We start from the raw sequence: 17035 nt of genomic DNA, 5'->3' as shown, positions 1-17035 counted from the left end.
TGCACAATTGACAAAATGGTTGGGTGCAAAAAGTTTTGATCCACCTCTGATGAAAAAGACAAATTGTCGTCGATTCAGTTGGAAACGGGTCAAATTTGAACTGCAGCTGCCTCATAGTTTGCTCTTTATTTTTTCCAAAAATCATTTCTAGGTACATAAGTATCTATTTAATCATAGAAACACCAAAAAAATTCCAAGATTCAACCACTAGCTAGGAACGGTCAAGCCCATCGTTTTGATCGCATTTCGAAACGGGCATTAAAAAAGCAAAAAAATTGGAAAACCTTCGCATTGTGTCATTATATGTGACCAAGTTTCCAGGAAAAATAATAAACTTGTAATACGGTAATTATTTTAAAAAAGTGTTCTCAGAAATTAGCTATCAAGTGTGAAGATTCATGGCTTTCAAGCCAAATGATCAATCTTATGGCCACATTCATGGCATAGTTTGTTCAAATGATCTCATATTGTGCACAAGGGTGCATATTGGAATGACAAACAATGTTGCCTAAGGAAGTTCTCATTTTCGTTGGACGAAAAAACCATTTTCCATTTTTTGAGTGCTCAAAAAGAGGGTTTTTTGTGAAGGAACTACCAAATAATTGTTGCAAAATTGGACCAAATCATTTTTATAAAATACTAGGCCATATTTAATGCACAATTGACAAAATGGTCTGGTGTAAATTTTTTTGATCCACCTCTCGTGAAAAAGACAAATTTTCGCCGATTCAGCTGGAAGCGGGGCAAATTTGAACTGCAGCCGTCTCATAGTTTGCTCTTTATTTTTTTCAAAAATAATTTCTAGGTAAATAAGTATCTATTTAATCAGAAATACATGGTTTGATGGAGAGACATCGAGGTTTGGACGGTGGCCGAGGGCCCGAACTCTAGAGCGCGTAAGCTCGCATGCCCGCCGCGTGGTCACCGCGTGACCGTGGCGTTACCATGTGTTCTGGGTGGCCTAGACATGTCTAGTGGGTTGGGCACTCCCCATGTAGGTGCTAGGAAGAAAATTACAACATAAGATTCTCACGAGGAGACCGATCGGTGCTCAAACATAAATTAGCAGCCAAGTGTTTGATTAGCGGTACGGGAAATGTACATGGCTAATGGGCGTGAGTTTTGGCTGAGGATGATCAGTTACTAAGAAGACCGTCTTCTCAAATTTTCAGCTCAAAAGGAGGAGCCTAGCTGGTACTTGCTTTGCAAACCACCACACTGGACATAAATACGAATGTTGAAGCTCGGCTCAAAATAATGAATGGATTGAGCTGGCATTTGGTGGAGGATGGTTATTTGGGCATAGGAAAGCACTGTAGAAAATGGATACTATTTGGACATGCCAAAGTGGTACTTCCTTCACAAACTGTTACTCTGAACAGAATAGGAAAATGAATATTTTTGAATTATTTTTGAACTAGGCAAGGAAGGTTTTTACATATTTGACGAAGATATGACCCAAAGAATTTATGAGATTTTTTTTGGGAATTTTGGGAATGACAGAAATATAGGTTGCTTCACAACCTAGGGCAAAAACTGCCACATGGACATGCCACATAGGCAAAACGGATGAGGTGGCGCCTAGTCATAGCAATAAGTACCAATGCATCCACGTTCACAACCTCATGACTATTTATATTGGTCATAATCAGGTAGAAATAAGGCCATTGGCGCCTCTTGTCTACTTTATGATCATTTGGTGTAAGCAATTTCAGGGTTTGAGCCCTTCCAAGCGAAATGGCCGTGAATTTACGACCAATTCAGCTGGGGTCACTAAGAGAAGGTCATAAGTTGACATATTTCTTGTAGTGTGGCCATACAAATCAGACCAGTGGTTGTAGCGACAATTGAATTGTTCAAATTCGGCCTAGCTACCTACGTACCAACAGACAAAATCCTCCCAATGGGCATCATACTGAGGAGTTCGACATAATGAGCCTAGGAATAGGAAAACCAAGAGTCTATTGATATTGTACCTGGCATGATTGATTTCAGTCTGTTCTGCACGAAATGCCTGGGATTTGGCCAACTACTCTCCAACTTCATTATCAAGATTCGATGCAGATCTTGTTATAAGTATAACCATGTTGCCGATTTTCTTTATCGAAATGCAACAACAGCTAGATATATCAGATTAAGCGACCGTCTGACAGTCAAACTTATATAGAGGCCCCTATTTTCCCCTGGAAGCATCAGCTTCCGTCATTCCACGCCATTTGCGCCGCTCCACATGATACACCTAGCTTTGCTTCGATGGCTTGCTACCCATGCAACCCCCTAGGCACGCTCCTGGCTTGTGGCCCCATCGAGGGTCCTCTCCGGCACTTCTTTCTTCTAGTAATTTTTTATACATTACAGAATAATTCTTCATAAATTTTTAGATCATTTGAAGCTCCAGAGAATAGCTACCTCAATTGTAGCTTTTTCAGGTTAGAATTCCAGCTGCCGACAATCTTTCTCTTTTGGTGTATCTTGCATTTTAAGATAGAAAAGACATTATAATTGCATCAAAAATGGAATATAACTTCAAAACAATAAAAATAACAGTTGGATAACATGATGCAAAATGGACGTATCAGCGGGTCCCATCAAATTCAACGATTTCTTCCTATAGTTATGGCCGACACTTGAGTTCTAGGCTAACGTCTCTGGCCCGGATGCCATTATGTGAAGCCGTCACCATCTAATCGGGGATACAAAGGGGGCTTCACCCACGCCACTCTACTCATTGCGGGGCCTATCCAACCAACGTGCTTTGGAACCAAAGAAAGACATAACGACCAAAAGCTTACCCGGCAAAAACCGAAAAGAGCCCATGCAGCTCGATCCGGTGCTGTTCTTGGCAGTCTACTACCTATTGGGAGTCCTAGAAGACTTGTGAGCATTAATTTTTTTTAGGATCTTGAGCGTTACTGGGTCTGGTCACCGTCACATCCATTTCTGTCCCGCCGTGTTCTGAGTGGGAGTTGAGTTGGGTTTTTTTCTCTCTTCTTCTTCTTCTTTTTTATTTTTTATTTTTATTTGTTCTTTCCCCTTTCCTTTTTCCATCTTCTTTTCCTTTTTGTGATTTTTTAGAATTATTGAACATTATTTTTAAATCTTGAACATTTTTGGTTCAGTAAATTCAAAAAATCTTCATTGATTTAAAATTTTCTTCAACGAATTAAAAAAATTCTCCATAGAATTAAAAAATGATCTTTAAAATTCAAAAACAGTTCATTAAATACAAAAAATGTTCATCAAATTCAAAATTTGTTCATGGAATAAAAATTCATAGAATGCTTATTTTTTAAATCTTGAACATTTAAAAAAATTGAAACAATTGCTGAGATTCCAAACTTGTTTTTTTTTGAGAGATTTTTTTTTGAGGTGTTTTTGAGAGAGATGAGATTCCAAACTTGGTGGAACTTGAGTGTGAGCCCAAGAATCTGTTGGGGGGTGGGGGAGGTGTCCGGGCCGGATTGGACTGAGCTTGGGACCGAATACAAGTAGTGGAATCCCAAGCCGGCCACTTGGTCGAAACCCTAACCTAGGTCAGTACTAGCAACGAAGGAAAGCGGCGGCGGAGGCGAGACAGAGAGCGGCGGCGGCGGGGAGAAGAGATGCAGATGGATAGCGGGCAGATCTCGTCCCTGGGCAGGGGATCCGGGAAACAGCAGTCTGAGATATCTATGCTGATGGAGGAGATCCTGTCCCTGCAGAGAGAGCGCCAAGATCTGGTCGGTTCTCTTACTCCCAGTATTTGTTGCTGGAGGGAAAGGGTCTCTCCAACACCAACAGAGTGGATGGTCGCTGGAAGGGGAACCATGGCCGTGAGCAGATCCTCCGTCCAGGGCTCGGGCATTGTCAAACCAGCCTCCAGTATCCAGTCCGGCTCAGAGCAGGTACATTTACCCCACGCTGTTAGCGACGTCGAGAAAGAACTGGGGAACTACTTCGATTTTGTCCTCCAAGACATAGAGCGCTTGGGCCACCAGATGCTATCTACCTCACATTTTCTTTGGAGTTCCCGTGCCCCAGTCTCCTCGTGCCAGGCCGACGAGCTGGTTAGGACAGCATCCAAATTAATGCAAATCTCTACGGATATCTACGATGCTGGGGTGGAGAAGAGTAAGGAGGAGGAGAAGAGGCAGAGGCAGAGGCAGAAGCACAAGGAGAAGAGGCAGAGGCAGAAACAGAGGAAGAAGCACAAGGAGGTGGAAGAAGATACCACCAAGAAGATGGAAAGGAAGGAGGAGGAGCAAGAGAAGATGGGATGGAAGAAGGAGAATCAGGCTGAACTGGAGGAGAGTAGGAAGAAGGCTGATTTGATGCGGTCCCATGAATTCTTTCGTCTCTCATCCAATGTCAGGGAGAAGCCCAACCATTACAAAAATGAGTTGGCGATGATGTTTACAGAGGACGACGAGAAGGAGTATGAGAGGGAGATGGAGGCAGAGAGGCAGGCGGAGATGGAGAGGAAGCAGAGGAAGCAGAGGAAGCAGAAGAAGCAGCAGCAGATTGTTGTGGAGCAGGGCGCTGACCAGAACAGGACAAAATCCCCAATGGAGCTTCTCAAAGAGGATATGGATACCGAGCTGCGACTCTTTGCCAGCCACCGTGAGTACTGGGAAGATACAAACATCAGCAAGACCGGACAGTGCGGTCGGTTCCAAGATAACAGTAAGTAGATCAATAACTTCCTCCCTCATTGTTCTTTATGTAAGAGAATGGCTCAATTTAGTCATCATATTATTAGATTTCTGATGACAGCTCACACTTTGGCTTTGTTGCTGCAGCCACTTTGAGTCCTATGCAGTTTACACACTACACACCCGGTATCACCCTGCCCCCTGCTGCTGTCACTGGGACAACCGTGCAGATCTACTCCTTCAAAATTACTCGACTGCACAATGACCTCAAGTGGCCACTCTATGTCTACGGCGAGGTCGCTGCCCGGGACACCGTGGACCGCAACCGCAACCTTCTCTTCTGTCGGTCAGAGTTTAGGGGCCAAGTACTCACTGAAAATGTAATCATTGTTGTAGATTTAGTTTTCTCTTCACTTTCCTCTCTTTTTTTGAAGTGTTTTTTTCCTTCTTCAGCAAAATATTCCATTCAATTAAAATGATGATATAATCCTTGCAGGACTCTTCCCTATGCTTGACTGGCCCTTCTCGTGCAATTGTAGCGGAGGATCCTGTTGACTTCGAAGTCGAACTAAGAATTATTGAGGGTGATGATGAGATCAAAGACAGAGTATTGATGAGTCTTAGCAAGCGTTACGACGGTGCAGACCAACCTTTATGCTTCCATGGCTCCATGTGCAACGCAGAGTTGAGCCTTGGGCGACTTGCTGCAACGGTCCAGGCAACTATCGTGGGGGTTCATGTTCATAAAGGGAGGTGGCCTTTTGAATTCGGAGGCCGAGTTACTTGCTCCTTGTATTCTGCAGAGGTTGATGATCAGTCATGTGATGAAGTTGTTTTGCTTGATTCCGCTGAAAAAATTCCTGAAGATGGTTTAGATGGGTATATTTCTCTTTCAAGGAGCGTTGTGTCAGTACAACTGCAAGGACGATTGAAAGTTAGCATACAAGCATACGGGAGATCTGAACCTCCAGCAGATGTTGAATTCCATCCCCAGGATTGCAACATAACTATGGGTAGTTGTTTTGTCTATGGCACTAAGGTGGACATCACAGTTGCTTGGTCCCGACTTGTCCGGGACAAGATGGATTTACTAATTGAGGGTTATTCTACCCAGGCGTAGTGTGCTGTCTTGCCCATCTAATATGTTTGCTAGTGGTATGTTATTTGTATGTCGGCCAGCTATGCAAGTAGGATGATGTCCCAACTATTTGTGTATTGACTCTCTATTGTTATCTGATCTGACTATAACTTATTGTACTATGTTATTTGTGTATCGACTTTATATTGTGTTATCTGCTCTGACTATACCTTATTGTACTATATGTTATTATACTTTTGGTTGCTTGGTATGTCTAGTGCATTTAATTTCTCACCTGCTGCCATTGATGGGTTGTTTGTGGACATTGCATAAGTCAGGCCTCTGAGCTGGTGATCTACCAAATCATCATAAGGTGGTGACTGCTAGGGTGCAAATCTATTCCCAAGGAAGAAAATTAATTTGGAGTATCCAGTGTCGTGTCCTCCAGGTATGGTAGATGGCTGGAGTTCTCAAGTCACAGAACACAATCGAACCAAAGCTGTCACCAAGGACAGTCATTCTATAGTTCAAGCAGCTCATAGATACTCCCTCTGTAAACAAATATGAGATGTTTTCGATCACTAAAATAGTGATCTAAAACGTCTTACATTTGTTTACAGAGGCAGTACCTTCTTTTTTTGCAACTTGAAATTTATGAAACTAAAAGCCAAGTCACTAACATCAATGTGCTTGCACATTCAGGGATCTGATAAGCAGCTTTTTACTGGGCAAGTAGAAGAAGACTGCCTTGGTCGGAAACAACTATACATCCTGAGCATGTGTATGGGCTAGCTTACTGTTCTCCCTTTTGATCTTGAAGATTCAGGTAATACCGAAGAAACTGATGCAGATTGGATTTGATTGTTCAATGCCATGGGTGCTTTTCGTGCCGCTGCCTTGGTAAGAGTTTGACAGGCAGTTAAGAAGGTAGCTTCTCCAGTTTGAGCGGCCAACACCTGGGGCTTGGGCTTTCCGCCTGCAATGCAGATTCTGCAACTGAAGTCGCTTGAATCTGTTTGTGCTCGCTGGAGTTCCAGTGTATTAGTATTCGAGTTCCTGCCTTACTTCTTAGATCTGAAACACAAGAAGCAGATGAAGCCGCTCTCAATGCAGCTCGATTCTTCTCCTGTTAATATTTAAGTGATATTTTCAGGACTAAACACAATCTTCCATGCCGAATTGACCAAGTAAAGCCTTATTCACTGCTTGCGGATACCTGACGGCTGACGCCCATGCTTCTTCTCTTCTTCGACTTGCAAATCTCTGCTCAGGCCTTAAGATAAAGAGGTTTAGTTGGAGATCTCGTCCACCAAAAATCCCTGACCACTCCATTCATTTTTTGCTAATACTCTCTATAAAGAAATATAAGAGCGTTTAGATCATTACTAACGCCCATATATTTCTTTACGGAGGGAGTAATTTCTGGGAGAAAAGTATATCATACATATAATAAACAGGTAGAGATGTCCTTTCCTCTGGGCAAAGTTTATTAGCTGCGACGAGGTCTTCACCTTTTACGCTTCTGCTGCTTGTTTTTCTTGTTAGACGACTCAGTGCGGTCCTTGGGCTTGGAAGACTCTGGAGCCTTGCTCTTCCTTCCCCTTGTCACCCCTGGATCTGCTGCGAATGGCTTCCTTGCAAGTCCTAGGTTGTTGACGATGCCAGAGAGCTCACCAACTGTCTTGGGGTTGTTGCGGGCAATCTTGTGGATGAGATCATTGCACTGGATGCCCGTGGTGAATATCCTTATTAGCAGAAAACATAAGAGTATCCTCAACATTAACTCTATAGAATTGCAGTGAATTTACTTTCATAAATAATCTTGAATATTGGTCATCCATGATGCAAATAGAACATACACTGGAAGAATTGCAAATACTCCTCCATTGAGCTATGTGTTGGCATGGAGCTATCAAGATACTTGCATTATTTTGTCATTTATAACAGCAAGCATCTCCTGTATGTGCTGCAGGTATGTGTGCCATGTCGAAATAAATCACTTCCCTGGTATGCAAACAATTCAGAATTATAGGATGCTAATCCAGATTAGATTTAATAACTCTTGAATGGCAAACATCAAGATGGCTTGCAAGTCATCCCAGAAAGATTTCTGATGGAATTTGGTTACTTCAGGTGAGGTGATGCCAGGCTTTGTTTAACACGAACAGTTTGGTAGTGTAGCATAAGAAAAGCACCTGAGTTATTCAGTATTTGTTCTCGCTGGGTTTCACCTGGGGGATTTGCATTCCCATGTATAGGCATGTTCATCAGGTCTTTAAAGGGGAATGTCTCCTAATCCTAAAGGAGATGTAGCTGGATGATGATTCTCCATCTGTGACATGTTAAAACCATGAGGAAGCACTGAAATCAGTAGAAGCATATAAATGCTGCAATTGATGTTATACTCAGGACATAGGTGGAAATCGGAATAGGATAACCAAATAGCTTCTGCCTAGGCTGGATTCAAATCATATAGGTTAGCTAATAAGCAAACCGTGGATACAAAATTTGTAGTTCTTTATATATACTCTAACCAATATAGAGAATTAAGATCTAGTATGACATCTCGAATAAGGGCAAAAACATTTTCGAGATTTTACATCCTGTGAAAGAAGATTGATTGAAGAAAGCAATATATGCCGGAAGGACACAAACATTCAGCTAAAACTGTAGCTGGTCCAGTGAAGTCCTCTAGGCCATGGCTTTATTAGTTGCCATTTGCTAAACTGGCGAATTCTTTTGTATAACTTTTTTGTATATAATTACTTGTTAATTTATTTCCAGTACCTGTCGAGTTTCAGTTCAGAATACTGAACTTTGGATGTCCTGCATTTTGCACTTCAGAAACAGGTAACTAGAAACAAGAGTAAAAGGCGAAAGAATATTTCGCTTTATGCCAAGCGAGTCCCCTGGTAGCTAGGCGCCCCCGCACTCCCTTGTGCCCCGGCAGCACGCCGGCGGCGCGGTTGTGCCACTACCGCCCGGTAGCAGCGTCCACCAGCCCAACCCTAGCCCTCACCCGCGGGATTGTCACACCCCGTAAGAGACCAGAGGAGGAGAACGAGCTTGAGGCTAGGGTTTTGGATGAATTTAGGGATCGTATCAACCAAGCAAAGAGAAAATCTCCATTATAGTTACTGTAGCTATGAGTTTGTAATGTATAAAGTGATTTTGATCACATAGAAATGGCATACCCACTGAGGGGTCAGGCTTGGCTGTTATATAGCCCGGGCAAAGCGTGAAACGATACAGTAATTAAACTCTACAGCGACAGAGTGACAACACGGCGAGTGCCACGAGCCATTGGATCTCCCCGACGATGCATCTGAGCTGCTAGTTAACTGAATGAAGCGGCATGACACCTGACAATACTCCCCTATGGAAAACCACCTTGTCCTCAAGGTGGGCCGCGCTTGCGCTAGGTCTCCGTCGTCTTCTTGAAGAACCCTAGAAACATGTGTTTGACGAAATCGGCGTCCTCCCACGAAGCATCGTCAGGTGGAAGATTTTCCCACTACACCAACCATTGTACCATCGGCAACTTGTTTCTGGAACCTGCCTCACCTCCAAAATTAGCACAGGCTCAGTTCTGACTTGACCATCTGGACCAATAAGGGTAGATCTGCATAAGGGACAACAGTTGGGCCAATGTGCTTCTTCAACCGGCTAATATGAAATACTGGATGGCTTTGTGTAGTTTCTGTCGGGAACAAATTTTAAGCCACATTTTCTACTACGTTGAGCACCCTAAAGGGACCATAATTTTTTTTGAATATTTACTGTGGGGTAAAAACCCCACAGCCCTTTATTAGAAAATAAAACAATCCAACACCATACAAGCACTTGGAAGGTGCTGAAGTTCAAAAGTTAGAACCTACCTATATTTACAACAGGGCATTGACCCAAGCTATGAGCTGTCTTCTGATGTTATCACTAAGCCTATGAGCTAACAAGAGAATATCATGTACAAATTTACATTTCCAGGCAGCAAAACGAGCTTGCTCCCCTCTGAAGATCTTTCCATTCCTTAAGATCCAGATGTTCCATGCTGCTGTGAGCATCACCTCAAAGAAGAAAGGATGCCCAAAACTGGTTTTGGATTGAAATATGCATTGTTGGATATCAGACCCCTGTGTCCAATCAATTCGAAGATAATCCCAAACCCTGCAGCTAAAGTTACACTGAAAAAACAGGTGTGTCCTATGTTCATGAACATATGCATTACATATAACACAAAGATTATCATCATTTGGTGATCTCCAGTGCCTTCTTACCAACATATCCTTAGTGTTGAGTCTATCAAAAAACAACAGCCAGCCAAAGACCTTAATTTTCATTGTGCATCTGCTCTTCCATAACCATTTGCATGGCTGAATTGTAGGCATGTGTGAATGCATGGCAGTGTAAAAACCTTTAGCTGAGAAAGACCCCGATCTGGAAGGCCAAACCCAGTGGTCAGGAAGAAGTGAGTCTCTCTATAAATTCAGAAGCCAACCTTCCAGAATATGCAATTCAGTAGCAGCCTCCTGGGAGATGGGCAGATTAGCAAATAGAACATGGAAACGAGGTCCTGAGTTTGGAGCACATCCATGACCGAGACTTTATCATCTTTAACAAAAGAAAACAACCTCGGGAGCTTCCTTACTAAAGGCATAGAAGAACCAGCCAGATGCCATGCATCATGCCAGAACAAAGCTGTATCACCCATGTTGATGTGAACAGATGCAACGGCTCTATACATGTCATTCAACTTAAAAACATCCTTCCACCAGAATGACCCAGTCAGTACAGTGGCCTGTGGCACAATGTTATCATAGTAGGAATCCCATACCAAAGTAATCCAAGGCACATCATGCTTGTTGTAAAATTTATGTAGGTGTTTCATGAGCAGTCCTTGGTTCTGGATGTTCAAATTGAGGATACCCAATCCTCCTTTGATCAAGCTCCATCGGTCCATACTGCTCATCCAACGAAGCATCGGAATCCATCGTTTTCCCTAACGAAATCTCACAAAAATCCGGTCAGACAATGCGTCGAACACATTAAGCGCAAGGCGGAGCCAGAGAGTTGCCGGAAGTACCTCGCTCGCGTCCGGGCCGACGAAGACGTTCTTGGCGGCGACATAACTGCTTTGTCGAAGCTGGAGGCATAGAGGCCAGGAACGACTACGGAGCGCGCGCAGCGGCGGAGCTGCGAGACGGACGACGCGGAGGAGGAAGAAGAGAGGAGATATCAAATAAATCCAACAAGTCAGGGGATGGGTTTGGTGCAATTTGCGGTGAGACCGCGCCGTCGGGTCCGATGTGGCGGGCGTGCCCGGACGCCCCCATATCCGCCTCATATTTGAGCCGGATATGGAGGGTGCCGGTCAGCCCGGGCGTTTGAGGTCCGTTTAAGGAGCCCGTCTGAGCCAAAAAATCATGACCAATTAGTGACTGGACGGGTTGACCGGTTGTAGATGCTCTTAGGTAGCAGCGGCAACTTAGAAGGGTGTTGTAAAATGTAAGTGAAGTAGTTTATGAAAGACCAAATGACAAGTGGAGAGCCTCTAATTTCTGTGCCTCGCAATATTAAAGAGGAGAAGAATCGAGCAGGGATTAATAATATACATCCTCCGTTCCTAAATATTTATCTTCTTAGACATTTTAAATGGACTACAATTTACGTATGTATACAGATTTTAGTGCAGATTCACTCATTTTGCTCCGTATGTAGTCATTTTTTTTTTGAAAGTACGCAAATTGCGTACCTTAGCTTTATAGAAGAAGAAAGAATTACAAATACAAGACGACTACAACATGTTGCAAACAACCAGCATAGTGAGAACTCCACTCCACCCATAACCATAACAACTACAATGCAAGAGCGCCTATCCAAAACAGAAAACACCTAGCCGCGTCTCGACCAACACCGGTCACATACGAAGAAACAACAACTCCCATCGAGCTTCCCTTGTCGACGCACCACCCACCCATTATGCCTAAAGGAGGTGGCAGGTGTATGGCGGGACTCGATCATACCCGAGAAAGGCAACGTCTTGGAGTTACAAGCGGCGGCCATACATTGCGCCACAAAAGATCGATCATGGACAGCGACGAACGCCGGAGGAGCACAACGAAGGATCTCCAAACCGTGTCTCCAGACACGATGCTCCCAACAGAGGGACGACGTCGAGGACGCCGCCATCGTGCCGATTTTCTGAGAATCAAGGCTTTCACCCGAAGACCACAACCAACGCCAAGCGAGGGAGGAAGATGGTTGCACGCCTCGGCGACGCCTCCAAGGAGGGGAAAGACACCCACAGGTGCCATCGCCACCGCCCGGCAAAAACCTGGCAAGATTTTCATCCGTATCAACACCCATCTCCACACCTTCAAGGATTGGGGCAGCAGCATCCTTGTAGCCTCACACCGCCGCTGCCACAGCACCTCGCTGTCGTAGCCACACAGTCATGGACCACCGACACCGACACCACACACAGCAGCGAGGAACACGGACCGAACCTCCACCATCAACCCATCTCCAGAAAGACTTATATTTGTGAACGGACGAGCATTATGCAATGTTCACAAACAACCCATCAATGGCAGCAGGTGGGAAATTAAATGCACTAGAGGTACAAACCAACCCAAAGTGTATAACATACAGTAGTACTCCCTACAATAAGTTAATAGTCAGATCAGATAACACAAACGGTTGGGACATCATCCTACTTGCATAGCTGGCCGACATACAAATAATTCCAACATTTTAACTACCGAGTAGTGATACATAGTAGATGGGCAAGATGGGTAGTAGATCCCTTGATCACAAGATTTCCATCTTGTCCTGTACAAACCACGACCAAGCAACAGTTACCTCCACCTCAAAGCCACCGACCAAGCATGTGCGCCGACTTACCCTGCAATACCGGGAAGGGAAGTAAAGAAGACCGGATACGGATGGACGGTCAGATCCCCCATAGGCTTGTATGGCAACTTGCAATCCTCCTTGTAGTCCTGCCGTAACAACCTTCCTTGACAGTGTAAGGTAACCATCATCCTCAGGAATCTTTTCAGCAGACTCAACCAGCACAACTTGCTCGCATGTGGGATCAACATACTCCTCAGTAGAGAACGAGCAAGCAACCCGGCCTCCAAATTCGAAAAGAGACACTCCTCCAACCACTCGAATAGATACAATAGTGGCCTGGGCCGCTCTAGGAACTGTCTCAAGGCTCAACGTTGCCGAACAAGAGCTGCCAGTGAAAAAAGCAGCATCACCTCTAGAAGTGTAGTGGTAAGTAGAACTGATCAAAGCTATATCTTGGGACTGATTTGTTCCACATTTTATCTTTAGCTCGACTTCAAAGTCAACAGGTTCGTCAGCCACAATTGCACGAGAAGGGCCAGTCAAGTGCAAAAAAGGATCCTGCAAACATCATCATTGTCATTACTAATGCTTAACTGAAACGGACAAACATATAATGAGATAGTATGGAGAGTATTACAAAGGTGTAAATTTAAATAGACCATCACAACTTTTCTTAGGAACAAACTCAATGACTTTTTGGTTTCTCATAAATGGAACACAAGCTCCCATTTTCAGTAAACAAACTATAGATAGACTGATAGAGTATAAAGGTTCTGTCCTGCAAGACATGTTCACACAGCAAAGTTAACCAAACTATATACTCCCTCCGTCCCAAAATTCTTGTCTTAGATTTGTCTAAATACGTATGTATCAAGTCATGTTTTAGTATTAGGTACATCCGCATCTAGACAAATCTAAGACAAGAAGCAGCAAAGTTAACCAAACTATATACTCCCTCCGTCCCAAAATTCTTGTCTTAGATTTGTCTAAATACGTATGTATCAAGTCATGTTTTAGTATTAGGTACATCCGCATCTAGACAAATCTAAGACAAGAATTTTGGGACGAAGGGAGTATTACTTATTTAGTTTAGATGCATAGGCATAGTCAATCTGCATGCTACTACCTCCTTTCCTAATTTTTTGTCTTTTTAGAGATTTCAAATGGACTACCACATACGGATGTATATAGACATATTTTAGAGTGTAGATTCACTCATTTTGCTCCGTATGTAGTCACTTGTTGAAATCTTTAGAAAGACAAATATTTAGGAACGGAGGGAGTACCTGCTTTTTGCTCGGGTGCACGCACTAGGTGTTTTGCTCCTGCTAGAACTTTTTTTCCTCTTATCTTTATTTCTGACTTGGATGTCTCTTTTTAAGCGCCAGTGCATGCTCAAGTAGCTAGCTAGATAGGATGTCTTTCCTAGAAGGAGGCCCGACCCTGGGCAGGGGCAAGAAGGGCGACGGCCAAGGGCCCGCACCCAGAAGGGGCCCAGACCATGTACACATTAGTTACAACACAGCCCATTAGCAATTAGTTATTAACTACCAGGCCCAGTTTGGAGTTACCTAACCATCCTAGCGTTGCTTCAATCACAATGCACACACGCGGCTGACATTTCCTTTCCTCTTCCCTCTTTCTTTATTAGATTCCAATTTCCAAAGAACTACAGTAATCAATGCCTTTTGCCTTTGACCACGATTTTTCCATTCACTGTTAATTTCACAGCTCTTATGGCCTCCTACAAGTAGTTCCCATCCCAGCATCAACAACACAAGAGTTGTAGATATATCAATCTGCAACAACCCAAAACAAAAGCTAGCCTGGTGGTTCAAGGTCTCAGAGAAATCATGTAAGTTTCAAATTATTTCCACTCTGAACACTCTACTGTTTCTTTTAATCAATGAACACTCTACTGTTAGTAGTCTATTTCTTGCTTCTACTGAATCACTATTTTTTACTTCTACAATCTGTTTGTGCAGGTCCTACTTTGAGGAAAACAGGAGCGCTGGACACAGGTTCATAGTCAGATTGATGTCTTCAGTCTTCCTGTTCTTTGCTTGTAAGAATGTGTACTAAGAAAAGTCTATCTGTATCACATATTTCTTAGAGGCTAGTAGATAAAATATCAAAAGGGTGCTATGCATAAATTTCTTTTTGTGAATGTTGTTACTGAGAATCCTGAGAAATTGAATGTTCACAACGAGGAAGGGTAAAAAATCGGTGAAATTTAGATGAGAACAGTAATACTAATCAGGATACTTCTACTTGGTAGTTGGTTAGCATGTTTGTTCCTCTTTGTTTCCATTAGAACGCCTATTTTCATTTATTTGGAATCAAGAGTCCGTAGCTGAAACTTGTGCCGTCTTGGATATTTTCCTCACTTATTTACACCTTAATTTGCAAATGAAACTTTAGTTGTTGATGTTTCATCCCATGTTTAAATCAAAAAGTAATTTGGATATATACAGGTATGCAATCTAGCATCTTTTCTCACTAATAGTCGATCGCCCAGGGGCCCCTAGAAGAACAGGACTGGCCCTGCCTAGAAAGACGCCAAAATATTGTATCTTGTTAACTGAATATTGTATCTCATTGACTGAAAAAAGTAGAAGCTAGACACCCAATTGAACATTCAAGTTGCATCATTGTGGTACAAAGGCATCAAATATATAATTGTTTGCATCCATATAGATGTGTGCTCATTGATTGAAAAAGTAGAAGCCAGACACCCAATTGAACATTCAAGTTGCATCATTGTGGTACAAAGGCATCAAATATATAATTGTTTGCATCCATATAGATGTGTGCTCATTGACTAAAAAAGTAGAAGCCAGACACCCAATTGAACATTCAAGTTGCATCATTGTGGTACAAAGGCATCAAATATATAATTGTTTTGCATCCATATAGATGTGCGTGGACAATCACATGAAGGTGGGCATGTGATTTTTAGGAGGAAGGAAGGAAATCTGTTCAATATTACCGAAGGTAGAATTGTAAAGTGTAGCAACCAGATAAAAGAAATGTGTTGCTTCGATCAGGTTGTTTTCAGCCAAGAGTAATAATAATCAAGCTATGCTTTTCTTACTTAAGAACCAGCTGAGCCATATCGACATATTAAGTTTCTATTTTTGCTAGTATAATTACAAAAGATCACATGCATGGAAGAGGAAGGGGAAAAAACATTGCATACATACCTTTTCAGTGACTACTTGGCAGTTAGCCCTGGAGCGAGAGAAGAGAAGGTTGCGGTTACAGTCCACAGCGTCTCGAGCAGCGACCACGCCGTACACACAGAGTGGCCACTTCCAGTAGCCATTTAGGTCAGAGATTTTGAAGGAGTAGATCTGCAAGGCCTTGGTGATGTAGCGAGTGGATTCGATGACACGAGGTGCAGAGTGCGTAAAGTACATAGGAGACAGTGTGGCTGCAGCATCAATGTGGGTAGTGTTATATAAATCTAGAAACCCGTTATTCAAGGGACTAGAATATTTTCTACTGTACAAGAAGAAGCAAAGCTGAGTAACAAGATGAAGTTAGGTGGATGAAGTCTTACTTATGTCGTTGAAGCTGCCACACCTAAACACAGGACTGCCCCAAGTATTTTCCCAGCAGACACGGCGCTCATTGAAGAGAGAAATTTCAGCATCCTCAGAAGATTCACAAGAAACTGGCGATCCATGCGTCCCTATGGTTTTGGAGATTCTGAAACATTCTTGCGAGAGGAGAAGCAGCAATCTGAGCTTCTCCAGAGGGATGGTGACACCGAATTCTTTCTTCAGAGATCGGAGCCGGTAGGCGAATTTGTGGGTCTCGTGCAAGAGCAGATCGAGGGCCTCCCCCTGATTAGGAACAAGATAGGGCAAACTCACCAGTGGCAAATCCGCAATCTGATGGACGGACGACTGCTCGACCAACTGAGATGGTGCGCCGGAGAGTGATCTTCCGTCGGAATGACTCTTCAGATAGGCCTTCTTCCCAGCAACGGTCGCCAGATTCCGGGACGCGATTTCTCCCCTCAGCAAATTGGTCTCGAGCCTTAGGATCTCACGGTGACGATACAGAGCGTCCAGCAAATCCTTATTCTCCCTGCCCAGGGACGAGATCTGCCCGCTATCCATCTGCATCTCTTCTCCCCGCCGCCGACGCCGCTCTCTGTCTTCGCCGCCGCCGCCGCTTTCCTCTGTTGTGAGTGACCCCCTTTTTTTAAGTAACTGTTGTGAGTGACCTAGGTTTAGGGTTTCGACCAAGTGGCCGGGTTGGGATACTACTACTTGAGCATTCTATCCCAAGCTCAGTCCAGTTCGGCCCGGTGGGATACTCAGGGAGGAGGGCCTTGGCCCAAGAAGAAGAGCCGAGACATGATGTATTTTGAAAAACAAAAAAGAACCCAGTTCTCTTTTTCTTCTTTCTTTTCCCTTTTTCTTCAATATATGTCTATTTTTTTCACACGCACAATGTACATTTT

General features: G+C 43.4%; 2 protein-coding genes across 2 annotated transcripts; one reads left to right on the top strand and one right to left on the bottom strand.

Moving 5' to 3' along the window:
- Positions 1-3513: 3513 nt before the first annotated feature.
- LOC123047563 (uncharacterized) lies at positions 3514-5923 on the top strand. Its single transcript, XM_044471147.1, has 3 exons — positions 3514-4662; positions 4779-5011; positions 5128-5923. Exons 1-3 carry the CDS (start codon positions 3603-3605, stop codon positions 5749-5751), a joined length of 1917 nt encoding a protein of 638 aa, XP_044327082.1. The 5' UTR covers positions 3514-3602; the 3' UTR covers positions 5752-5923.
- A 6382-nt stretch (positions 5924-12305) lies between these two features.
- LOC123047562 (uncharacterized) lies at positions 12306-16809 on the bottom strand. Its single transcript, XM_044471146.1, has 3 exons — positions 16124-16809; positions 15765-15994; positions 12306-13119 (listed from the first exon to the last, which is right to left on the bottom strand). The coding sequence occupies exons 1-3, from the start codon at positions 16692-16694 to the stop codon at positions 12517-12519; spliced, it is 1404 nt and encodes a 467-aa protein (XP_044327081.1). The 5' UTR covers positions 16695-16809; the 3' UTR covers positions 12306-12516.
- Positions 16810-17035: the final 226 nt, after the last annotated feature.

Source organism: Triticum aestivum, chromosome 2B, assembly GCF_018294505.1.
Source record: "Triticum aestivum cultivar Chinese Spring chromosome 2B, IWGSC CS RefSeq v2.1, whole genome shotgun sequence".
NCBI lineage: Eukaryota > Viridiplantae > Streptophyta > Magnoliopsida > Poales > Poaceae > Triticum > Triticum aestivum.
This window is presented reverse-complemented; position numbering and strand designations above follow the sequence as displayed.